Consider the following 24,767-nt stretch of genomic DNA (forward strand, 5'->3'; position numbering starts at 1 on the left):
GGTGGAAGAATACTGTTTTTATTAATATCATTACACTTTATTTGCTCTGTTTTATTTTGTGAAACCTAACTACGTATATGGAATAACCAGTTTATAAAAGCAATAAGCCCCGTGAAGCTGTGGTTTACAGTGAATTTACCTAACAACGCCCCTTAGCTATTATAAATTCACTGTAAACCACGGCTTCACGGGGATTATTGCTTTATTATAAGGCAGGCGAGTAGATAAAGACATGGTTTATTACTAAAATAAATGATGATAATGCCAGACCGTGTGCTGTCCTTCTGCAGAAAGTTGTCCGTCTCCACACCGTTCCTCAGGCTCTCCGGAGAACACTGAGCCTCTGATACGGTCACTGTCAGTATATCTGAACACAGACGCGACACTCGTCAGAATGACACCAAACACGAGCAGCGCTGCTGATCACCAGCACAAACCTTCATCAATCAGCACCTCCTGAATGCCTTCGCTCCTGAGGGAGGTGAGCTCAGACTCCAGAATGATCTTCATGGCCTGAACATACTCTGAAACAGATCAGAAAATCACACGATCAGCTGGAACCCATTCAAATACAGAAGTTAATGCGCCTCAGCTTCAGCATTTCAGTGCATCTGTACTAGCACTCGATAGAGATTCGACAGAGGGAAACAAGACACAATTCTGGTTTCAACATTATTTGTTCTTCAGACATTTCTCTTTAAATAGAATAAATGTGACCCTGGAGCACAAAACCAGTCATAAGGGTCCATTTTTTTAGATTTATGCATCATCTGAAAGCTGAATAAATGAGCTTTCCATTGATGTATGGTTTGTTAGGATAGGACAATATTTGAAAATCTGGAATCTGAGGGTGCAAAAAAAATCTAAATATTGAGAAAATCATCTTTAAAGTTGTCCAAATGAAGTTCTTAGCAATGCATATTACTAATCAAAAATTAAGTTTTGATATATTTACGGTAGGAAATGTACAAAATATCTTCATGGAACATGATCTTTACTTAATATCCTAATGATTTTTGGCATAAAAGAAAAATGTATAATTTTGACCCATACAATGCATTGTTGGCTATTGCTACAAATATACCTGTGCTGCTTATGACTGCTTTTGTGCTTTTTATATATCAGCTGTATGCAAAGTGACCCACATTTGACCATTTTTTTGACCACTGAAAATGTGTACAATTTACTCCTGGAGCCATATTGAGATCCCAGTATCTCTGGAACTGAACCATACAGGGCCTTCAAAATTAAGATACCAAAAGGAAAGTTTGCTTTTAATATGTTAAGATATATTTAACATTTCTTGAGTTACAAAAGTGATTTCCCCCCCATTTTAAACTGTTAACATTGTCATATAATGCCACAAAGATTGCTAAAGTCAGCAGATTTTACTAACAGAGCCACTGATCTCGGAGTAAAAACAACATTATGATGCTGCCATCTTTCTAAAGTCATTTTTACCCTCCTGTAATTTGGCTCTGAATCTCAGGTAAAAAGTTTGACGCTCCTCTACAAAATAGTGGATTACTCAGTAAATATTCATCCATGACATTTAATATTTTGGCTTTCATCACTAAACATGTTTATCTTTCTTCAGAAAGAATACTGACAAAATAAAAAAAATTGAGCCTGGGGTTTATTTGACACGGGATGATCTGTGTGTGTGTGTGTGTGTGTGTGTGTGTACCTGTGTGCCTCTGTCAGTAGCAGTGTTGTGTGTGTATCTGTGTGTGTACCTCTGTCAGTAGCAGTGTTGTGTGTGTGTGTCTGTGTGTACCTTGGTCGGTAGCAGTGTTGTGTGTGATCGCGTATCTTAAGTGGTGAAGTCTCTTCAGCAGATCATCAAACACTCCATCAACATCCACCTCCTCCCAGAAGCTCCTCGCTTGCTCTGAAACACACCACCATCTTCTGATCACTCGTCATTCATCAGAGCTTCTCTGTCTTACACAATAATGCTCAGGGGTTACAGAAATCAAAGCTAGACAGCAAAGCTGCGATGCTGCAGAACATCTGACCGTCTCGAACCCTTTTAAACAGTTTTCATGCAAAGATCTGCAAATGTTCTCCTCCTGGAAACTCCTCAACACTCCCTCATTCTTCAGTCAGGGTCACCTCATGAATGCCTCCTGTTCTCTAGCTGAGGCCAAAACTTATTATATTAATATTATATTATCTCAAAGTTATTACTCAGTGAGTTAGTCTCATTATTCTGATCAAAGGACCGTGCGGCTTCAAAGAGCAACTTTGTATCAGAGCAGATACTAACATCATTCTCTCCCCAGTGACTCACAGACGGCCTTTGCAGTGTTCAAACTATTTCTACAACTGTTTTCTGTAGGATAAGTGAACTACTTCATGATTTCTGATCTTACCAGTTTCAAACTCCATCATCTCGTTGTGAGGCCCAGATGTGCTGATATCACACCAACATTAACAGACAACAACACGATCAAACAACAGAACTGCTCTAGTATCTCACAAAAACGCTGATTAGAAACATTATATACAAACACCGCTCTAAAAACTTACGCAAACTGAATGAAAATGTCACATTTATTACTTAAACGACTCCACCGGAGTGAATGAAAGAACGCGACATCAAAGAAGAATCATCCGCACGTGTCCGAATCGAGTGAATCATTCTTTCAAACCAATTCAATCCAACCGAAGCGTTGTGAATCACTCCTACATGACAGAGAACCATAAACAGCACAGCATTTAATGCAAACTTTATAACCTAACTAATACGATTTAGTGAACTACTAAGTGTATTTACTCCGATCGCGGTCTTTTGTTTGAATGACTAGGACTCGAATTACTTAGTGAGTCATTTGTTGGTGAACCGTCCGAACGAACCGATTCGCTAGAATGAATCCAATGTTTGGTTCCAGTTAAAGTCAAAAGCAATAGATCATCGATATCTCACAGTTATCGCATCGGTGGTCTTTTCGTGACTGTTTTCGACACAGTACGCCGTCGATTAATCGAATAATATTGCTGGTAATGTCAGGATTGTGTATAAATTTAGTTCTCTATCATCAGTGAATCGGTGTTCGTCTTCGTACGTCTGTGTGTAACATCACATGTGAAACTAGCCGCAAGTTTATTTTATTTCATTAACACAGTAAACAGATAAACATGTATATGGCATCACGTGACGGGTTTTTGTATATTATGTATCATGTACTTCCGGTGAGGTTTTGTAACAATGATTATGCGCTTATTATGCAATTATCCTCAGTTGTACAGTAAGACCGCAGCGGATCTCATTATTTACAGTAAGACTGCTCGTGTTCAGTGTGTTTGTGTGTCATGCTGAACGCCAATACTGTACTAGTTATTTTGTAGTATTAATCATAGTCGAAGATACTTTCCTTGATTTTACAGTAGAACAGTAAGTGTAGTAACTGGTATTTTGGGTAAACCATATTTAGTATATATATTTATATGAAGAGTTTATTTGCAAAAACATAACTTTTTTTTTTTCATTTTCAAAAATCATGTTTTTTATTGTTATCACGTTTTTATTGTGTTTTATTGTATTAGTTAGCTGTAGTTTTAAGTTATTTTGTAACCCAATCAAAATAACACAACTGCAGCTTGATTGAGATTAATTGGAACGCAGAATGAAAAAACATGAGTTTTGAAAATTGTTAAAAATAGAGCTATGTTTTTGCAAATGAAGTCTTCTTACAATGAAGAAAAAAGTAATGGAAAAATAAATAAAAATATAAAAAACCTAATAGAAATAACAAAAGCACATAACAAAATGACTAAAACTGACATAAAATTAGATGAAAACTAAATAGAAATATTTATAAAAAACTCATCAAAAATGTCAAAAGCACATAAAAAATGACTAAAACTGGCATATAATGTATTGAAAACGGAAAAAAATATTAAAAACTAATAAAGATGACAAAACACATAACAAAATGAATAAAACTGACATTAAATTTGATGAAAACTAAATAGAAATATAAAAGAAAAACTAAAATTAATAAAAAATGGCAGAAGCACAACAAAATAACTCAAACTTAAACTAAAATTAAAATAAAAACTGAAAAATAAAAGCTAATTCAACATATTAATAAAAACAGTAAAAGTATATGAAGTTTATTTGTAAAAACAGATCACTTATTTTATTAAATATGAATAATAATAATATTTTATTATATTAATTTTTAATTTTCAAAAATCATGTTTTTGTTATTGTGTTATCGTGTATTGTGTTTTTTTTGTTGTGTTAATTAGCTGTATTTTTTTAGCTATTTAATCAAAACAACCCAAATGCAGTTTGATTGAGATTAATTGGAATTCAGGATAAAAAAAATCATGATTTTTGAACATTTGAACTCTTCGTATGAATAACACTGAAATGCAGCATTTAACACTATACTGCAAAAAATACTTTCTTGATTTCTAGTATAAATATCTAAAAATTCTTGAATCAGGATGCATTTACTGTACAAGTAAAACAACTGAATATATTTAGTCTTGTTTGTCTGCGGAAACAACTAAATGAAGTGCATTGTGCTTAAAGAAAAATATCTGCCAGTGAGAAAAATAATCTTGTTTAAGAGTAATTTCCTTCCCTCACTGTCAGATCATTTTACTTGTTTTAAGCACAAAGCACTTAATTAAATTTCTTCCCCTGGAAACAAGACTAAATATCTTACTCATTTCGCTTCTCTAGTAAATGCAACTTGATTTAAGATAACAGAATCAATAGATAACAGTTATTTTAAATTGCAATAATAATTCACAATTTTTCTGTTTTTTTTTTCTGTATTTTTAATCAAATAAATGCAGCCTTGATGAGCAGAAGAATCTTCTTTAAAAACATTAAAAATCTTACTGATCCCAAACTTTTGAACGGCAGTGTATATATAAAATACAATATATGCATTTTTTTATATTACATTTAGTAAGTAAAATATATTTATATAATACATTAGCATAAATGTTGAACAAATAAAATTACAGCACAATAAAAAAACATGGCATAGATAACATCATTAATACTCAAAACATGAAAGAATAAAGTTTTATTAAAATAAATATTAGATTTTTTTGCATTACATTCATGGCAATTTTCATGTTAAATGTGTTTAATTGTCATGGAAATAATGTCACAATGCAAAAACAAAAATGCTCTTAAAATAAGATTCACTATTTTTACACTAAACACTTGTTTATAATATGTGAGCCTGGAGCACAAAAGCAGTGTTAAGTCGCTGGGGTATATTTGTAGCAATAGCCAACAATACATTGTATGGGTCAAAATTATACATTTTTCTTTTATGCCAAAAATCATTAGGATATTAAGTAAAGATCATGTTCCATGAAGATATTTTGTAAACTTCCTACCGTAAATATATTAAAACTTAATTTTTGATTAGTAATATGCATTGCTAAGAACTTCATTTGAACAACTTTAAAGATGATTTTCTCAATATTTAGATTTTTTTGCACCCTCAGATTCCAGATTTTCAAATATTGTTCTATCCTAACAAACCATACATCAATGGAAAGCTGATTTATCCAGCTTTCAGATGATGCATAAATCAGCATTGTGGAGTCTCTGGGACTCGCCTGCTACACAAAAGGTTAGAAAACCCCATACGATCAGAAACTAAACTACCCATGATGCTCCTCTGACTGTGTGTTTGTGTTCAGGAGCTCTCAGCAGCCTCATCTCTCCTGGCCTACAGCTTTCATAATGACGTGACGGAGGGGATCCTGACCAACACCAACTGTGGAGGTGCGTTTCTGAATGACTCGTTCAGATGATCACACACTCACACACACACACACACACACGCACACACACACTCAAGCATGTGCTGCTGCCACAGGAAACGGTGCCCACAGATGTGGTTTCCAGCCTGCGCTGTGGAAGACGTTCCTCTCGTCTCTATACCTGCATCTCTGCTTTCACATTGTGACCTACTTGCATAATTCTGCCATTAGAACTGCGCCTGTTATAGATTGAGTAAATGATAATCAGATAGCTGATGCTTTAAAGATACTCATTAGTGTGTTTGAGACTTAAAACACGTCAGTCTGAGTGAGAACATGCTGAATGTGAATTATATCTGTGCACACTAAACGCTCAAGGACACTCATTTCAGAGTTTGACACACAAACTCAAACTGTCTGTGTGTGTGTGTGTGTGTGTGTGTGTGTGAGTGTGAGTGTGAGTGTGTGTGTGTGTGTGTGAGTGTGAGTGTGAGTGTGTGTGTGTGTGTGTGAGTGTGAGTGTGAGTGTGTGTGTGTGTGTGTGAGTGTGAGTGTGAGTGTGTGTGTGTGTGTGTGAGTGTGAGTGTGAGTGTGTGTGTGTGTGTGTGAGTGTGAGTGTGAGTGTGTGTGTGTGTGTGTGAGTGTGAGTGTGAGTGTGTGTGTGTGTGTGTGAGTGTGAGTGTGAGTGTGTGTGTGTGTGTGTGAGTGTGAGTGTGAGTGTGTGTGTGTGTGTGTGAGTGTGAGTGTGAGTGTGTGTGTGTGTGTGTGAGTGTGAGTGTGAGTGTGTGTGTGTGTGTGTGAGTGTGTGTGTGTGCGTGTGTGTGTGTGTTAAATGATCTTCTGTTTATGTAGTACTTCAGATTATTCGCTCGTTTTGTGATATGGTAGTTTTTGTTGAAGATCTGGGTTGAGTTTATCTCTCGTTCGCTCACTCCAGGCCCGTTGTGAACATGTCAGTATTTTAATGTATATTTATACTTCTCATTTTTTCAAATATAAATCAGATGAATCCGTGAGTATGGTTCTCCGTGTCTTATTGTTGCTGTGTGTTTGCAGCAGCTCTGAATGTGAGCTGAACTGTGAGTGTTGTGTGGATCAGCATCTGATTTCTGTTTAAACCACGCATCTCTCTGTGGTCTCAACAAACGAGACGAGAAGCTAAAGTTCAGACGCCCCAGAAGCATGTAAAGCAGCTCATCACATGTAGATCTGAACTAGAGTTTAAACCCGAGCTGATTTCAAGACGGAAACCACAGGGCTTCTTATAGTTTTATGTAAATGAAAGTTAGAGAAGCTGTAAACCCCGAACAGAGTATGTGATATAGATGATTCATTATGCAAACGCTACTGTGCTGTCAGACGGGGAACACTGTTTGAATGTTCAACCATTAAAGTCAAAGGAAACTTTATACTTAAAGGAAGAGTTCACCTGGAAATGATCGTTCTGTCATCATTTACTCACTCTCATGTTTCTCCTGTATGACTTTCTGTCTTCTGCAGAAACACAAGATATTTAGTGAAACATTGGAAACCAAACAACACTGGACCCCACTGACATTCATTGTTTGGAATGAATGGGAAAAAAAACCAAAAAAAATTCAAATATGAAGAAAAAGTCAAAGGTTTGGAGCAACATTTGGAGCAGGGTTTCTCCAGGTTTTGTGAAGGTAAATTTAGGATTTAAGTTTTTAAATTAAAAACGTTAAGGTCTTAAATTTAAGACCAAGTCATAAAAAAGGAATAAATTGAATGGAACACAATATGTCCTCTAAATGTAATTAAGAGAGAACACAATGCAACACTTTTCACTTTTGAAGATACAGCTTCCAACAGATCTCTATTAATTTTGAATTAATTTCCAAAAAAAAAACAAAAATATCTTTTACCTTTTACTGAAGCTTCTGATTCTTCCTCAGTGTTTCTGTCTTGTGTTCCAGTGCAAACATCTAAAAATGTTTAAATCAAGATACATTTACTTGAGATGCAAAATCATAGAAGATATAAAGTCTTGTTTTAGAGAAATTCATCAAAACGAAGTGAGATCATGATCAAAAGAATGATCTTGTTTTAAGCTAATTTAATTTTAATTAATTTCTAAGAAAACAAGACTTCATATTCTCATTTTGCATCTCCAGTAATGTATCTTTGATACATCGTGAAAATAATAATAATTTTTTTGATTACAACTTAATCTGTGGACGAATGAAGACTTTTTAAGACCTGCAGAAACCCTGGGGAGTAAATGATGACAGAATTATCATTTTTGCATGATTTCTTTAAATTTCTTAAAAGGTATACTGTTTCTAAAATCCCAAATCAAACGCACCCAAGAAACTAAAATAACAAAATCAACTGAAATGATGATCTACTGTACGAAGTATGAATTGAGTCAATGTTGAAGCAGTTTGTGCTGAATTAACAGCAGATCTTTGTCAAGAAGAAATACATTAAAATACTGACAGGCATTTCTTTTTGTTTTAAGCACCAACTTAAAAGTAACAGCTGAATATTTGTGTCTAGTTTGATCTCATGCCACCACCTAATTTGTTGAGATAATATCAGCCCTTGTGTGAAATCTCACCATGGCATGAATGAAGTGAAGAATGGCTGTTCCTCAGTTTCTGTATCAGTGGCTCCATCTGCTGGTGATTTAAAGAGCCCCTTCAGTCACACAGTATTGTGCAATCTGTTGTCCGTTTGCCCACCGTGTGTCCAGACCACAGCCAATGAGTTACGGACTTCGAGCCTGAAGCTAAAACATCATGGAGTCCAACCTGAACAGAATGAAGCTCTGCCACATGATCCTGACGCTGCTCGCCGTCCCAGTGTGCTTTGGGCTTCCATCAGGTGAGAGTGGAGATCTTAAAAACTGTGTTTGTGAGATTAGCTGTGTGTCATGTGTTTGTGTGTTTCTCATCCATGTTTACATGTTAAAGCAGAGACTATAATGGTATTCAGACTCACTCACTGTCTGCCTGATATGTACTCTTGGTCTCTTCATCATCTGCAGTCTTCCTCAGTAAGACTGAGGCAAACCGGGCATTAACGCATCGTGTCCGACGGGCAAACTCCTTCCTGGAGGAGCTGAAGCTGGGCAATCTGGAGAGAGAGTGTCTTGAGGAGATCTGCTCTTATGAGGAGGCCAGAGAGATCTTCACCGTCCCCGAACAACTGGTGAGGAGAACAAGACCATTAGAAAGATCTGCTCAGACTGACGTAGTGCTTGATTCAGAGTCACTCTTAATTCAGATAATTCAAAATCAGTTCAGATCATTCAGAGTGAGTCCCAATTCTGATAATTCAGAATCAGTCTCAATTCAAAGTCAGTCTCAATTCAGACCATTCAGAGTCAGTCTCAATTCAGATTATTCATAATAAATTCAGATAATACAGTCTCAGTTCAGATAAATCAGAGTCAGTCTCAATTCTGATCATTCAGAATCAGTCTCAATTCAAACCAATCAGAGTCAGTCTCAATTCTGATCATTCAGAATCAATCTTAATTCAGAGTCAGTCTTAATTCAGGTAATTCAAAGTCAGTCTCAATTCTAACCATTCAGAGTCAGCCTCAATTCAGATTATTCAGAATCAATTCAGATAATAGTCTCAGTTCAGATAATTCAGAGTGAGACTCAATTCTGATAATTCATAGTAAGTCTCAATTCAGAGTCAGTCTCAATTCAGATAATTCAGAATCAATTCAGATAATACAGTCTCAGTTCAGATAATTCACAGTAAGTCTCAATTCAGAGTCAGTCTCAATTCAGATCATTCAGAATCAATTCAGATAATACAGTCTCAGTTCAGATAATTCATAGTAAGTCTCAATTCAGATTCAGTCTCAATCCAGAAAATTCTGAATCAATTCAGATAATACAGTCTTAGTTCAGATAATTCATAGTAAGTCTCAATTCAGAGTCAGTCTCAATTCAGATTCAGTCTCAATTCAGATAATTCTGAATCAATTCAGATAATTCAGAGTCAGTATCAACTCAGATCATTCAGAATCAATTCAGAAAATACCGTCTAAGTTCAGATAATTCAGAGTCACTCTGAGTTCAGATAATTCAGAGTCAGTCTAAATTCAGATAATTCAGAATCAGTCTCAATTTAGAGTCAGTCTCAATTCTGATAATTCAGTGTCAATCTCAATTCAGACCATTCAGACCCAGTCTTAATTCAGAGTCAGTGTTAATTTAGATAATTCGGAATGTGTCTCAATTCATAGTCAGTCTCACTTCAGGTAATTCAAAGTCGGTTTCAAATCAGATAATTCAGAGTCAGTCTCAAATCAGATAATTCAGAATCAGTCTCAATTCAGACCATTCCGAGTCAGTCTCAATTCAGAGTCAGTTTCAATTCTGATAATTCAGAATCAGTCTTAATTCAGAGTCAGTCTCAGTTCTGATCATTCAGAGTCAATCTTAATTCAGAGTCAGTCTTAATTCAGGTAATTCAAAGTCAGTCTCAATTCTAACCATTCAGAGTCAGCCTCAATTCAGATTATTCAGAATCAATTCAGATAATAGTCTCAGTTCAGATAATTCAGAGTGAGTCTCAATTCTGATAATTCATAGTAAGTGTCAATTCAGAGTCAGTCTCAATTCAGATAATTCAGAATCAATTCAGATAATACAGTCGCAGTTCAGATCATTCATAGTAAGTCTCAATTCAGATTCAGTCTCAATTCAGAAAATTCAGTCTTAGTTCAGATAATTCAGAGTGAGTCTCAATTCTGATAATTCATAGTAAATCTCAATTCAGAGTCAGTCTCAATTCTGATAATTCATAGTAAGTCTCAATTCAGAGTCAGTCTCAATTCAGATAATACAGTCTCAGTTCAGATAATTCATAGTAAGTTTCAATTCAGAGTCAGTCTCAATTCAGATAATTCAGAATCAATTCAGATAATACAGTCTCCGTTCAGATAATTCATAGTAAGTCTCAATTCAGATTCAGTCTCAATTCTGAAAATTCTGAATCAATTCAGATAATACAGTCTTAGTTCAGATAATTCAGAGTGAGTCTCAATTCTGATAATTCATAGTAAATCTAAATTCAGAGTCAGTCTCAATTCAGATAATTCAGAATCAATTCAGATAATACAGTCTCAGTTCAGATAATTCATAGTATGTCTCCATTCAGATTCAGTCTCAATTCAGATAATTCAGAATCAATTCAGATAATACAGTCTCAGTTCAGATAATTCATAGTATGTCTCCATTCAGATTCAGTCTCAATTCAGATAATTCAGAATCAATTCAGATAATACAGTCTCAGTTCAGATAATTCATAGTATGTCTCCATTCAGATTCAGTCTCAATTCAGATAATTCAGAATCAATTCAGATAATACAGTCTCAGTTCAGATAATTCATAGTATGTCTCAATTCAGATTCAGTCTCAATTCAGAAAATTCTGAATCAATTCAGATAATACAGTCTTAGTTCAGATAATTCATAGTAAGTCTCAATTCAGAGTCAGTCTAAATTCAGATTCAGTCTCAATTCAGATCATTCTGAATCATTTCAGATAATTCAGAGTCAGTATCAACTCAGATAATTCAGAATCAATTCAGAAAATACCATCTAAGTTCAGATAATTCAGAGTCAGTCTGAGTTCAGATAATTCAGAGTCAGTCTAAATTCAGATAATTCAGAATCAGTCTCAATTTAGAGTCAGTCTCAATTCTGATAATTCAGTGTCAACCTCAATTCAGACCATTCAGACTCAGTCTTAATTCAGAGTCAGATCATTCAGAATCAGTCTTACTTCAGGTTATTCAAAGTCAGTCTCAATTCAGACCATTCAGAGTCAGTCTTAATTCAGAGTCAGTCTTAATTTAGATAATTCGGTATGTGTCTCAATTCATAGTCAGTCTCACTTCAGGTAATTCAAAGTCGGTTTCAAATCAGATCATTCAGAGTCAGTCTCAATTCAAATCATTCAGAGTCAGTCATACAGTGAGACACTCATGACATTAATGAAAGTTTGTGTTTGAATTTGAGACAAAACAACCAAAAACAGCACAGAAATAGCAGAAGAGCTGAAGGAAATCTAACAGAACTCTCCTGTTGTGTTTCAGGAAGATTTCTGGAAGAGATACACAGGTAAACCAGCAACTTCAAGTGCAGCTTACACACATCTGATAAAAACAGATTACATTTCATGAATAGTTAGACGCTAAAATACTTTAAAAACTCTTGAACAGGTTTTTAAATGTGTGCACATAAATTTTAAAGTAAATTTAATTGAAACTGCATAGCAACGAGCTAACAACCATGCAGAACTCCTTAGACTGTATAGAAACGCCCTGACAGCCACCGAGAGTGAGTTTGCACAAACTCCATTCACAGCGTCCTCAGATCTTGTGCATCTGTGTAAATCTTGTTTGCCTCTTCAGAGGTGGATCATTGTCAGTCGGGACCGTGTCAGAACGGAGCCACGTGTGTGGATCAGATAAATGCATACATCTGCATCTGTCCAGTGAACTTTGAGGGGCGACACTGCGACAAAGGTAACACACAATCATCACAACACAAAGATCTGCAGAATGAGCATCTACTCATGTTAATCCTGTCGTACGTCCCACAGAAATATTTCCACCCACTTCCTACGGATGTTTGTACAAGAACGGCGGCTGCGAGCACTTCTGTGTAGAAATCAGTGATTCGACCCATCGCTGTGATTGTGCACCTGGATACACACTACACATAGACAACAGCAGCTGCGTGCCGCAGGGTCAGTCCACAAACACAGACGTCTTAGCCATCGGCTCTGTTCAAAATACTGTCCACTGCCTAGACTAGAAGTATGTGAAACAGTTTGCATTATACAACAACATACACACACAGCGGCGTCCAGTTATCAGCTCAGAAATAATGGTAATTAGCATTTGCAATGTTTAGTTTTCTTCACAAGTGTCTGAACTTTTTGCAGTGTGACCTAATAAATCAGGAAAAACCAATGACATCTGATTTATTAGGTCACACTGCAAAAAGTTCAGACAAAAAGTATCACTGCTGATTAGAAATGGAGATTTGAGTCAAGCACATTGCATTGTGGGATGCAGTGTGTCACTCACTGTACTGTGGGTCTATATTGCACACATTGACATGTAGTTGGTCATGCATACAGAAAATTCAAATACTGAGCATTAAATATGCTGCAAACTGCAGAACTCGCAGATGTCATATGTTAGTAGGCCTATGCTATTCCCAACATTTGCTCCATCTGAAATTTGCTCCATCACACTAACCGAGTATGAATTAATGAACTTACCCCACCATTAAAAAAGTAAGTTTTTCATACTATATTATAGGGACACAAGGAGTGTCTCGAAAATGATTCATATTTTGAGCTCCAATGCACATCAGTGTGCTGGATATGTTTACATTTATGCATTTGGCAGATGCTTTTATCCAAAGCGACTTACACTGCATTGAAGGTATACATTTGATCAGTTCACACATTCCCTGGGAATCGAACCCATGACGTTGACATGGATAGCGCCATGTTCTACTGATTGAGCTAGAGGAATGCTCAGGTGGATAACTCTAAAATCATTGTGTTTGTGCTGTAAGGCCATATTGCTGTTGATGTAAACTCGTGTTGTGTTTCTCATCATGTGCTCAGATGGATTCCCGTGTGGAAGGCTGGTGCCGAATGGTGTGGGTCCGAGGATAGTGAAGGGCGACGTGTGTCCTAAAGGACAGTGTCCGTGGCAGGTGAGGATTCATGAGGACATCAGATGAACAGCATGTTGATTTCTCTGGACACAGCTTCCAAAATGTTGGCAGTGATGCCGTAGGAGAACAATTTTCAGTTTCCCAAAGAACCTTTCAGAGATCTGTCCCTTAAAAGCACAATTTTTTAGTGCATTTAACATTTTAATAATCTAAATAACTTTTTGTCCGATGGGAAGGTTCCATAGATTTTACATTTTCTGCATGAAACCATAGATTCCACAAAAGAACCTTCATTTTGAAGAGCGTACTTTCATCAGGATCCATTTGTTCTTCAGATCTGGTCTCTCTGTTCGTTCGGTGTTTTCTCAGTCAATGTTTCTGTGTGTGTGCGTCTCCTCCACAGGCTTTACTACAGCATAAGGAACAGTATAAATGCGGTGCCGTTATTCTAGATTCCCAATGGATTCTCACCGCAGCTCACTGCGTTTGGGAAAAGGATCCAAACATCTTACAAGTAACAGTTGGTAAGAAATGTCTCGGTCGGGAACTACCGTCATTATTGGGTTTGTCTCTGGGAGTTACTGCAATTGCAAGTTTGTCAAACTCTGATTTAGAATTTACAAACTCTGGATTGAAAACGGCAGTGGATTCAACAGGCAGTGTTGGGGGTAATGCATTACAAGTAATGTGAGTTACATAATCAGATTACGTTTTAAAAGTAACTAGTAAAGTAACGCATTACTTTTTAATTTACAAATTAGTTACTTTTTCAAATAAGTAACGCCAGTTACTTTTTTTTCCCATTTATTGATTGAAAGCTCTCCTGTGCCCATGTTGAGAGAAATCGGGAGTAAGATGTTACTTTAGTTGTAGAATAAATGTGAACATGCATTAATCTCACTCACTCACAAAAAAAATCAGATTTAGTTTTCATCAAAATTTATAAAAACAGTTAAAAGCAACTCAGAATATGACTCAAAGCTGCAATAATTAAATATGTTAAATAATACTAAAATCCTTTATGTATTTAATCCCATTTTATTAACCAATTTGCTGCTGACCTTCGGTGATCCAATTCAATCATACTAATAAGCAAAAAGATAAACTAACATTTCTTCTTCTTTTTTTATTGCTGAAGAGTGTTGAACTTTCTTCTTCTGTGTTCTACTGTACAGACGTGAATTTACTTTTCCTTCAGCCTGAGGCTTTTGGTGTGAGAGGGCTTTTACATTTTCCAAAAATCGAACTTTTTTATATTAAAAGCAAACAAGCAAGCCCTGCCCAGATTTAAAAAGTAACGCAAAAGTAATGTAACGCATTACTTTCAATCAACAGTAACGTAATTAGTTAATTTTTGAAGGAAGTAACGCAATATTGTAATGCATTACTTTTAAAAGTAACTTTCCGCAACACTGTCAACAGGTAGCTGTGTTGCACCCTTGCTTATTTTGTTCTCCACTCTTTTGCTCTGCTATGTAAATTCTGAATGTCATAACGGTGAGGAGTTGTTCATATAACGCTGGTTCTGTTGACGTTCCTCCTCCCACAGCTCAAGTGTAGACCTCTGTAACTTATCTCGGTCTCATTTTGACTTCTGCTGCAGGTGAACACATCCGTGGGAAAGACGAAGGAACCGAACAGACGAGGAAAGTGTCTAAAGTGTTCATCCACCCACAGTACAACCACTCCAGCACTGACAGCGACATCGCCCTGCTGCGTCTGCTCAGCCCCGTCATGCTAGACGCCTTCACTATTCCCGTCTGCCTTCCTCCCGTTAACGGCACCTTCGGACGTACCATTGGAGCCATTCGCATGTCCACTGTCAGCGGGTGGGGTCATCTGTCGCAGTCCGGTCCGTCGTCTCCGATTCTTCAGCGGCTGGAGGTGCCGAGGGTCTCGTTAGACGAGTGCAAGGCAAAGTCGGGCCTGAAGGTGACCAGGAACATGCTGTGTGCCGGCTTCATCGAGGGCGGCCGGGACTCCTGTCAGGGGGACAGCGGAGGGCCGCTGGTCACCCGCTATAAGAACACATGGTTTCTGACAGGGATTGTGAGTTGGGGCAAAGGCTGCGCACGCACTGACGTCTACGGCATCTACGCGCGCGTGTCTGTCTTTGTGGAGTGGATCATGAAGACTGTAGCCGCCGCATGAATTCAAGAGTTTATGAATGTTGTTAAAGGTGAAGTGTGTTCAGATTTCAGTCAGTGAAGGGGCCGTTCACACAGAATACGTGGGCAGTGGGGACAACAAGACTCGTTTTTAAGCGTTTTTAGAAAAGCCTGTCATGGACAAGACGCCGCAAAAGACACGAAGAGATGATAGCATGTGTCATGACATGGATTTTTACAATAATTTTAATATGCTCCTTGAATTTTACTTATAATGTTAATAAAGTTTTTTTGCACAAAAAAAATGTGGGAAAAAGGTTATTTTCAACCCTCATTCTGACCCTCTCTCTGAAGTGACCTGTTTTATGGGGCGTGTCCTTTAAGGCTTGTTGTGACTGGCTAACGTCACTGCACAGGAAACAGTATCAATGCCCCCTCGCTATTGCATGCCAGTGTTTTGACAACATGATCAAAATAAAACGGTCATTTCCAGACAAAGCATTCTGAAATCATTTACTTCGGTTTGTGATGCAGATCTAGCTCCGCTTCATCTTTCAACGAATGATTCTTTGTGACTCTCCATGACACTGTGCCTCGATTACAAAACAAAATCAAGCTATGAATTAAGCTATGAAACTTGCAGGATGTTTTAATGGTACAAGGACCTCTTATGTGCCAAAAGATCAAGGCAAATTAGATTTCTCGTGTCATGACCCCTTTAAACAATGGAAAAGTATCGCAGTGGAATGGAAAAACGTGTTTAGTGTGAACGGCCCCTAATTCCTGAAGTGTAAAACACTGTGACACTTTCGCAACATTGATCTGTTTGAGCGGCCTGACATGTTAACATCTAAACAATCATGTGAGTTTGGGCTGGACTTAATATTAAAATAACAATCTGGTTATTTTTGCAATTCAGTTTGCAAAGCACACTTCACCTTTAAGGACGCATAAAGACACATGTAAGTGAGTATCCTAAAAGATGGCAGAGCATGAAATTTATATTATGTGTCACTGGAATATGCACATACATAAACACAAATAAACTCTTTTAAATGATGTAGTGTGTCCTGGGATCTCTGTGGTTCAGTAAGGGAGGTGAGGGGTGGAGAGTATTTAGACTTCAGACCTTTGAACCTGCAGCAGAAGATACGCACTGAACCGCTGTTCAACACGAGTCTCCTGTCAGGGTTTTATGTCCTCGTGGGTCTTTACAGCTGTCATTCTGCTACAGGTAACTAAATCAACTACAGATCCACATTAAAGCACCAAATCCAGCGGTGTGTCTACTAAGAGTGTTGTTGGTGATAACGCAGTCTTGTGTTGTTCAGTGTTTGTGGGGAAGGATGAGGCTCATGGGGTTTTGATCTGGACTAAGCGGGCAAACTCGGGCTGGTTTGAGGAGCTGAAGATGGACAATCTGGAGAGGGAGTGTCTGGAGGAGAAATGTTCATATGAGGAGGCGCGGGAGGTGTTTGAACACACGGAGGCCACCGTCAGTATTACATGTGACAAACACACATGGCATTGTGCTGGGTTTCATATGCAGTACACTGCAAAAAATATTTTCTTCCTTAGTATTTATGTCTTGTTTTCTAGTTTAAATATCTAAAAATTCTTGAATCAGGATGCATTTACTTGTCAACATTTACCAAAAAGTAGTACACTTCAAGTGTATTTTTAAGTATACTTTATGAAGTAAGTATACAAATATCAGTGTACTAGTAGTATACTTGTAAGTGTACTATTTCAATACTCCTTGGGACTAAATTGGCCCACTTTCTAGTATATAAAAGTATACTTTAAGTATAACAGTAGTAAACATTGAGTACACAACTAGTTTACATCCATGTTTTTAATTTGTACTGCAGAATATCTGAACATACAAACATCAAAAGAAAGAACAGGGTATCTGCTTTGAAACAAAACAAGCATTTTATTCTAGCTTCATGCATTCTTTTTTATAAACACTTTAATGTGGGTAAGTTTTATAAATAAAAAAAATAAAGAAATAAACAACATTTTGAACAAAAAGCTGGAAAAGACTATAAATTGGATTTGGAATGATAATCAAAACGTAGATGAGTCGATCAGCACCCCGATGTTTTGATGCTAATGCACCCCGCCTACGTGTCCGAGACCTCAGACAACGACATCTTGCTGCTGCGTCTGCGCAGGCCCATCGTCTACAGCACCTATCCGTCCCCGTCTGCCTGCCGCTGCGAGCCACGGCGGAGCGCGAGCTGTGGGCCATCAGCAAGCACACGGTGAGCGGCTGGAGCAAACGCAGCCAGGACGGGCCCACGTCACGCTTACTGCGCCGCCTGCAGGTGCCCCGCATCCGCACGCAGGAGTGCATCGAGAGCAGCAACGTGACGCTCACCAGCAACATGTTCTGCGCCGGTTACATCGAGGGGAAGCAGGACTCGTGTAAAGGGGACAGCGGCGGGCCACTGGTGACCCGCTACAGGGACACCACCTTACTGCTGGGCATCATGAGCTGGAGCAAAGGCTGCGCCCTACCAGGGTCCTACAGCATTTACACCCACGTCTCCAACTACCTGCAATGGATCCACGAACAGACGGCCAATTCTACAGCTGCAACACAATAAAGCGTTAATGCACAGCGAATTCTCTATTTACGTTTGATCATGTCTGATTTTATTCTGTATGCTATGTTTCCATCCACCTATTTTTATGCGCATTTTGGGATATTGCATTTAAAAAACGCTGGATGGAAACGCCAAGATGCACATAAATTATAAAAATGTGCATAAAAAAATTATGCGCTCAAGTAAGTCGGATAAAATTCTTATCCGGTAAGAAAACATGCGCATAAACTACGATAGAAACAATTTTACCGAATAAGTTCCTTAATGCGCTTCTGTGTGTTTGATATTTGTATCAATCATTACCTCATTCACAAATAAATAATTCAGTAGTATGCAAATGATTTGTGCTTATTGGGTTTGTATGCCTGTGTGTGCTTGCATTTACCATTGCTGTAAGAATTTGTGCGTGAATCCAGATTCAAATAGGAACCTGCACGATAAGTTTTGTGTAAAACTTCCCCATGCATATATGCAATGCATCCATGAACAGACGGCCAATTCTACTGCTGCAACACAATGAAGCGTTAATGTACAGCGAATCTTCTATTTATTTTTGATCATGTTGGATTTTACTCTGTGTGCTATGTTTCCATCCACCTATTTTTATGCGCATTTTGGGATATTGCATTAAAAAAAAAACACTGCGTTCATCAGAAGGCGTTTGAAGGTTATCACAGGTATCTGAAGTGATTCTGTCATTGTGGGTTGTAAAGTTAAGTCACATTTATTCAGTGTTGGGGAAAGTTACTTTTACAAGTAATGCATTACAATATTGCATTACTCCCTTAAGTAACTAATTACATTACTTAGTTACTTTTTATGGGAAGTATGCATTGCTTTACTTTTTAAATCTGGGCTGGGCTTTGTTTTTAATATACAAAAGTTCTATTTTTGGCGAACGTAAAAGCCTTTTTACACCAAAAGTAAAAGGAATTAGCCTCATTCTGGATTGCATCAAGAACAGGATGCAGGAGAAGAAAGTTCAACACTCTTCAGCAATAAAAAACAAAGAAACACTAAATGTTATGTGTTAAATGTTAAAGTCAATTTTTGTTATTAGTATGGTTGAATTGATTAATAAAATGGGATTAAATACATAAAAGATATTTGGGTTACACTTTATTTTAAGGTGTACTTGTTACAGAGTAATTATACATTTTAAGTACTGAGTAAGATTAATTAACTACATGTACTTATACTATATGGTTAGGGTTAGGCTTAGGGTTACTTAATTATGTAATTATGCATAATTTATTGTTATTATAATATTAAGTACATGTAATGTGTAACAAGTACACCTTAAAATAAAGTGTTACTGATATTTGTTTTTTGCATGGTTTTGCATGAATTAGCATTTTACTGTTTTTATTCATTTTAAGGAATACCGAATCTGTTTTTTTGCGGACAGGAGAGCTGTCAGTCAATACATGGAAGAACAAACTAACTGCCGTTACTTATTTGGAAAAGTAACTCAGATATTTTCTTGTAAATTGAAAAGGAATGTGTTTCTTTACTAGTTCCTTGAAAAAAAGTCATCTGATTACATAACTCACGTCACTCATAATGCATTACCCCCAACACTACGTTTACTTCTATAGCGCTTTATACAATACAGAGTGTTTCAAAGCAGCATCACAGAAAATAACAGAGTTGCAAATTCAGCAATTATAAAAAAACAATTTCAGCTGTAAAGCAGCTCGTATGCCCTGGCCAGATACACACACTTGTGGTCTCTGCACTTGACCACTTGACTATTTATATGATTTATTCCTGTATCCTGAGATTTACACCACAGTGGCCAACTTCTTGAAATGGCTTGAGATGGTTATGAAAACCCTTGGATCTCCAGTTGAGCCGACTGCTCGCGATTAATGTCTGTAATGAGTTTTAAAATAAATTTCTCACTCTGAGTTTGTTTACACGTGCTTTTGTTATTCATGCATCTGATCTTCATGTGTGTTGGTTTTAGGGATCATTCTGGTGTGTTTGAGGGACAGTTTGGCAGTCATTAACCGAAACAGCATTGATTTTCTTGTGCAGATTTTGCTAATCATACACCAGACGTGACCCTGTGTAGGGTCAGATTCTGTACATTTTGTGTACATTATATGTGGCCCTGCAGCACAAAAGCAGTGTTAAGTCGCTGAGGTATATTTGTAGCAATAGCCAACAATACATTGTATGGGTCAAAATTATACGTTTTTCTTTTATGCCAAAAATCATTAGGATATTAAGTAAAGATCATGTTCCATGAAGATATTTTGTACGTTTCCTACCGTAAATATATTGTGGTCCAGGGTCACATATAAGGTTCAGATATTCCAATAAAAGTGAGTTAAAGGGGTCATGACACGAGAAATCAAATTTGCCTTGATCTTTTGGCATTTAAGAGGTCTTTGTACCATTAAAACATCCTGCAAGTTTCATAGCTTAAAACCTCCTCCTCATTATAAACAAAACATTTAGGGGTGTGAATCGTCACTGGTTTCATGATTCAATTCGATTTCGATTACCATGTCAACGATTCCATTCAATTTGATATCCCGGTGCATTACAATTATATCAAATATATTTCGTTATTTTTATTAAATTAAATAACCAGGCTAATTAAAAAAAAGGCAGATTAATAATAAATCAAAACAATTGTTAAGAATTAAACCAATTAAATATAGCTTCAAAACTTACAAGTAAATATAAAGTAATAAAGGGAGAAAGGCAATTACAAGTGAGCATTATTTAATCAAGCTCCAAAAACAGCTCGTCTGGATCCGAGGGGCAAGATGATGTCACCAAAGCGCATAAACACAAATTTGCATAAACACGCCTCCAGAGCAAGACATCGACGAATAGTCTTCTTCTCAGCATAGGCCCCACCCACTGGCGTTCAGTCGCTTGATCACGCTGAATGAGAGCGTCGCGTCAAAAGCACATAGAAATAACAATCACTGCGCTATCTCGTCTACACTGGATACAGTAAACAGATATGAGTCTGTCATCAGGACAAATGCAGTGAAAGAACATTCGCTTTGACGCATTTGGTTTAAACAGCTCGGTCGCGTCTTTGTACGGATATCAGAAGGATCCCAGCGTAAGGAGCATGTGGATAGTTTATTTTAATGGCATCCCGGATCGTGTCTGAGGATTTTGTTTTGTAATCGAGGCACAGTGTCATGGAGAGTCACAAAGAATCATTCGTTGAAAGATGAAGCGGAGCTAGATCTGCATCACAAACCGAAGTAAATGATTTCAGAATGCTTTGTCTGGAAATGACCGTTTTATTTTGATCATGTTGTCAAAACACTCACATGCAATAGTGAGGGGGCGTTGATACCGTTTCCTATGCAATGGCATTAGCCAATCATAACAGTGGCTGATCACGGTGAAGCGTTGATACTGTTTCCTATGCAGTGACGTTAGCCAATCACAACAAGCCTTAAAGGACCCGCCCCTTAAAACAGGTCGCTTCAGAGAGAGGGTCAGAATGAGGGTTGAAAATAACCTTTTTTCCACATACTTATTTGTTGTTGTTTTTGTGCAAAAAACTTTATTAACATTATATGTAAACCTCAAGGAACATATAACATAAAAATAAAAAATCCATGTCGTGACCCCTTTAACGGCCCATCTTCATCTCTGTGACCTCAAACAGGATAGAACGTCTTATTTAGATTGACTAAACAGATGTTCACCATTTATCACCACTGCATTATCACCAGCCCTGTGAGATCATTCGCTTATTGTATTCCTCCTCGTAAGTCTCTTTGGATAAAGGCATCTGCTAAATTAATAAATGTAATTGCATTAGCATGAGACTCTTCATGAATCCCTTACATACATGAGCACTCATTTGAGTCTTCTGTACTATATGCATGTTCTGTGTGAGAAACAGAGCCTGATAATCTTGCACTTGGCTGCGGCTCTCAAATCTGTGTTTGTGTAGAGAACATCAAATGAAGTCATCGGAGAGGATTCCTGTATGAGCTCTGAACTGAAATATCCCACGTGTCGTGAGTGTAAGCGCTGGTGCTTTTCACTTTGTCCTCTTGTCAGTTTCTCCTCCCCCTGTCTCTCTCTCCCTCCCAGCGCTCAGTTCATTGACCTTCTGTCTGTTTTCTGTCGACCTCTAATGTGAAAGAGCTGAATGCTGATAAACCACAATGTCTTGGGTCTTCTGGAATTTTCTCTGCTTGTTTCTAATACACTGTGTGAGTTCAGAAGGTGAGTGCGTCGTCTCGACCGAAAAGACCGAAGCTTCAGAATGACTCGTATGACTCTCTTTTTCTGACCTGAAGGTTTGTTGTTTAAGGCCTAATCAATGTCAGAGTGAGTTTGAGCGTGCTAATGATCAGGTTTGGTTTATTTCTCAACACTCAGCTCTTCCGCCGCTATCAGGAGGGAGGCTTTGATGATGATAATGTCATGTGTTTCTCCAGTCTTCCTCCACAGTCGAGATGCCAGTCAGGTTCTGAGCCGGCACCGGCGCGCCAACGCCCTGTTCGAGGAGCTAAAGAAGGGAAACATGGAGCGCGAGTGTGTTGAGGAGCGCTGCAGTTATGAGGAGGCCAGAGAAATCTTCGAGGATGTTAAAAAGACGGTCGGTGGTTTGTTTATTTTTAAATACTTCATTGGAAATGTTCAGGAAATCATGTGTACCACCTCAGGCCCAAAATACCAGAGTCGTGAGCACCGCAGACATTAGCCATGTTTACTCAACCTACTCTTGTGCAATTTTTGGGATATTGCATAAAAAAAAACATGCTGGATGTAAACGACAAGATGCACATTAAAATTGTGCATTAAAAAAAATTTGAGTTTCTGTATCTGTATCTTTTCTGTATCTAATAAGAAAACATGCACAATAACTACAATGGAAACACATGTACTGAATTAATTCCTCAACGTGCATAAAAAAAAGTAATGCGACTTTGCCTCAACAGATCATGTGATCATGTGCACCAATCTCATCGCACACCATCTTAAATATTGTTTTAATAATTCTGAAATGCCTGAGCCAAAGTACTTCATCAAAATGATTTGGTACAAACACCTCCGTAACTGTCTCGCACGATTGCGTTTTCAAACATCAGGCAACCAACGCAAGATAACAGAACAGAGTTTGTTACTGCGTTCCATCTGGCGCAAGTCATTTATAATGTGGAAAAAAGAGCCACAGGTTCCCTGGTTGCACCGACTTACATTTTTATTATTGAAATTTCTGGCCAGTTTCCATTGTGAACACGTGGGTGTCAGACTCTGTTTGGTGTCTGTGTTTTGCTCCCCATGTGCCTTACTTGCCCTTATTTGGTCCTTCCTGTTCCCGTCCTTATTTAGTACTATTAGTTCCAGGTGTTCCTTGTTATTAGTTATCCTCCTCACCTGTCTGCCCTGCAGTTCTGCACCAGCCTCCAGGGCGCCCACCTTCCCTGGTGGAATTGTTACGGCGCGGGACGCGCCTTCCAGGAGGCGGGAGTAATGTCAGACTCTGTTTGGTGTCTGTGTGTGTTTTGCTCCCCATGTGCCTTCCTTGACCTAATTTGGTCCTTCCTGTTCCTGTCCCCATTTAGTTCTATTAGTTCCAGGTATTCCTTGTTATTACTTATCCTCCTCACCTGTCTGCCCCTCATTATCTGCCCTATTTGAGTTCTAGCCCGTTCTGTTCTCCCTTGTCCGGAATTGTATATGTCTACCCAGTGGGATGGAAATGGTGTTTTATTCTAAATTCAGTATTCTAATTTTGTGCACAAGTTAAAGTCGTTACTTTAGACGGAAACATAGCTAGTGATGGATACGATTCCCTCAGTATTTACTGTTTAGAACGCATCCGCTTATAATTTGAGTAATACGTAAATTCTCACAAAGTTTCCAAGTGTCTTACAAATATTAATAACCAATGATAACCAATTCTTTTTCTAAACATGTTTTGTGCTGAAATGTCACAGCCAATACCTAGCAACTATTATCAGTGTGAATTTCTCCATAACAGAGTAGAACTATTGAACATTTTTCAGGCTCTGTTTGAACCATTTGATGAAAATGAGATTTTTTGCTACAAAAATAACCACATGTGAAAGCCTGAGGTCTAAGGTCTATTCCAATGAAAACAAGCATCAATATAAATCCAGTTCAAAAGAATTGAGTGTGTGTTCATTTCATCTGATGGATGTGTGTTGCGTTTTCTTTCAGGATGAGTTCTGGCACAAGTATGTTGGTGAGTCTGCAATGATCCTTCGGTTCAGCTTGGTTTTAATGGTGAAGTGAGTCTTGATACGAGCGCTTGTGTGTTCAGATGGAGACGCGTGTTTGTCCCACCCGTGTCTCAACGGCGGCGAGTGTAAAGACGTGATTGGACCGTACATGTGTTTCTGTCAACAAGGCTTTAAGGGCTACAACTGTGAGATCGGTAAAGAGCCGCATTTTGTTCAGTAATCACCAGTGTTGGGGAAAGTTACTTTTAAAAGTAATGCATTACAATATTGCGTTAAGCAACTAATTACGTTACTTTTTATGGAAAGTAATGTGTTATGTTACTTTTGCGTTACTTTTCAAATTTTGGCAGGGCTTGCTTGATTGTTTTTAATATAAAAAAGTCCTTCTTTTACAAATGTAAAAGCCCTT

The 24,767-nt window shown here is 37.8% G+C and overlaps 3 protein-coding genes and 1 pseudogene across 6 annotated transcripts in view; 3 read left to right on the plus strand and 1 right to left on the minus strand.

Moving 5' to 3' along the window:
* setdb2 (SET domain bifurcated histone lysine methyltransferase 2) overlaps positions 1 to 2,665 on the minus strand; it is a 10,326-nt gene extending 7,661 nt beyond the window's left edge. The window contains exons 1-5 of one of the 3 annotated variants that reach the window (XM_016494161.1): positions 2,533 to 2,659; positions 2,376 to 2,416; positions 1,778 to 1,891; positions 438 to 524; positions 271 to 367 (exon numbers count right to left, since the gene is read on the minus strand). In XM_016494161.1, the coding sequence (XP_016349647.1) occupies positions 271 to 367; positions 438 to 524; positions 1,778 to 1,891; positions 2,376 to 2,394 (317 nt within the window). In that variant the 5' untranslated portion in view covers positions 2,395 to 2,416; positions 2,533 to 2,659. Of the gene's footprint in view, positions 1 to 270; positions 368 to 437; positions 525 to 1,777; positions 1,892 to 2,375 lie in introns of all 3 variants that reach the window. The other 2 variants (XM_016494162.1, XM_016494163.1) reach the window with 2 other exon arrangements.
* A 5,782-nt stretch (positions 2,666 to 8,447) lies between these two features.
* On the plus strand, positions 8,448 to 15,825 carry LOC107694469 (coagulation factor VII-like). The gene is made up of 8 exons (XM_016494165.1): positions 8,448 to 8,592; positions 8,756 to 8,919; positions 11,830 to 11,854; positions 12,148 to 12,261; positions 12,339 to 12,485; positions 13,380 to 13,471; positions 13,836 to 13,956; positions 15,036 to 15,825. The coding sequence occupies exons 1-8, from the start codon at positions 8,508 to 8,510 to the stop codon at positions 15,581 to 15,583; spliced, it is 1,296 nt and encodes a 431-aa protein (XP_016349651.1). The 5' UTR covers positions 8,448 to 8,507; the 3' UTR covers positions 15,584 to 15,825.
* A 555-nt stretch (positions 15,826 to 16,380) lies between these two features.
* Positions 16,381 to 18,506, plus strand: LOC107694461 (coagulation factor VII-like; annotated as a pseudogene).
* A 3,716-nt stretch (positions 18,507 to 22,222) lies between these two features.
* The window catches only part of LOC107694470 (coagulation factor X-like), a 6,198-nt gene continuing 3,653 nt past the window's right edge, over positions 22,223 to 24,767 (plus strand). The window contains exons 1-4 of one of the 2 annotated variants that reach the window (XM_016494166.1): positions 22,223 to 22,370; positions 22,586 to 22,746; positions 24,336 to 24,360; positions 24,439 to 24,552. In XM_016494166.1, the coding sequence (XP_016349652.1) occupies positions 22,310 to 22,370; positions 22,586 to 22,746; positions 24,336 to 24,360; positions 24,439 to 24,552 (361 nt within the window). In that variant the 5' untranslated portion in view covers positions 22,223 to 22,309. The remainder of the gene's footprint in view (positions 22,371 to 22,585; positions 22,747 to 24,335; positions 24,361 to 24,438; positions 24,553 to 24,767) is intronic. The other variant, XM_016494167.1, reaches the window with a different exon arrangement.

Source organism: Sinocyclocheilus anshuiensis, unplaced genomic scaffold (genome assembly GCF_001515605.1).
Source record: "Sinocyclocheilus anshuiensis isolate Anshui unplaced genomic scaffold, SAMN03320099.WGS_v1.1 scaffold2585, whole genome shotgun sequence".
Lineage (NCBI taxonomy): Eukaryota > Metazoa > Chordata > Actinopteri > Cypriniformes > Cyprinidae > Sinocyclocheilus > Sinocyclocheilus anshuiensis.

Bases quoted from the DNA above. Each gene is read 5' to 3' on its own strand.
- LOC107694469 (XM_016494165.1), top strand. From the start codon at position 8,508: ATGGAGTCCAACCTGAACAGAATGAAGCTCTGCCACATGATCCTGACG. The intron at 8,593-8,755 runs GTGAGAGTGGAG...CATCATCTGCAG, and splicing joins GTGCTTTGGGCTTCCATCAG to TCTTCCTCAGTAAGACTGAG. The intron at 13,957-15,035 runs GTAAGAAATGTC...CTTCTGCTGCAG, and splicing joins CATCTTACAAGTAACAGTTG to GTGAACACATCCGTGGGAAA.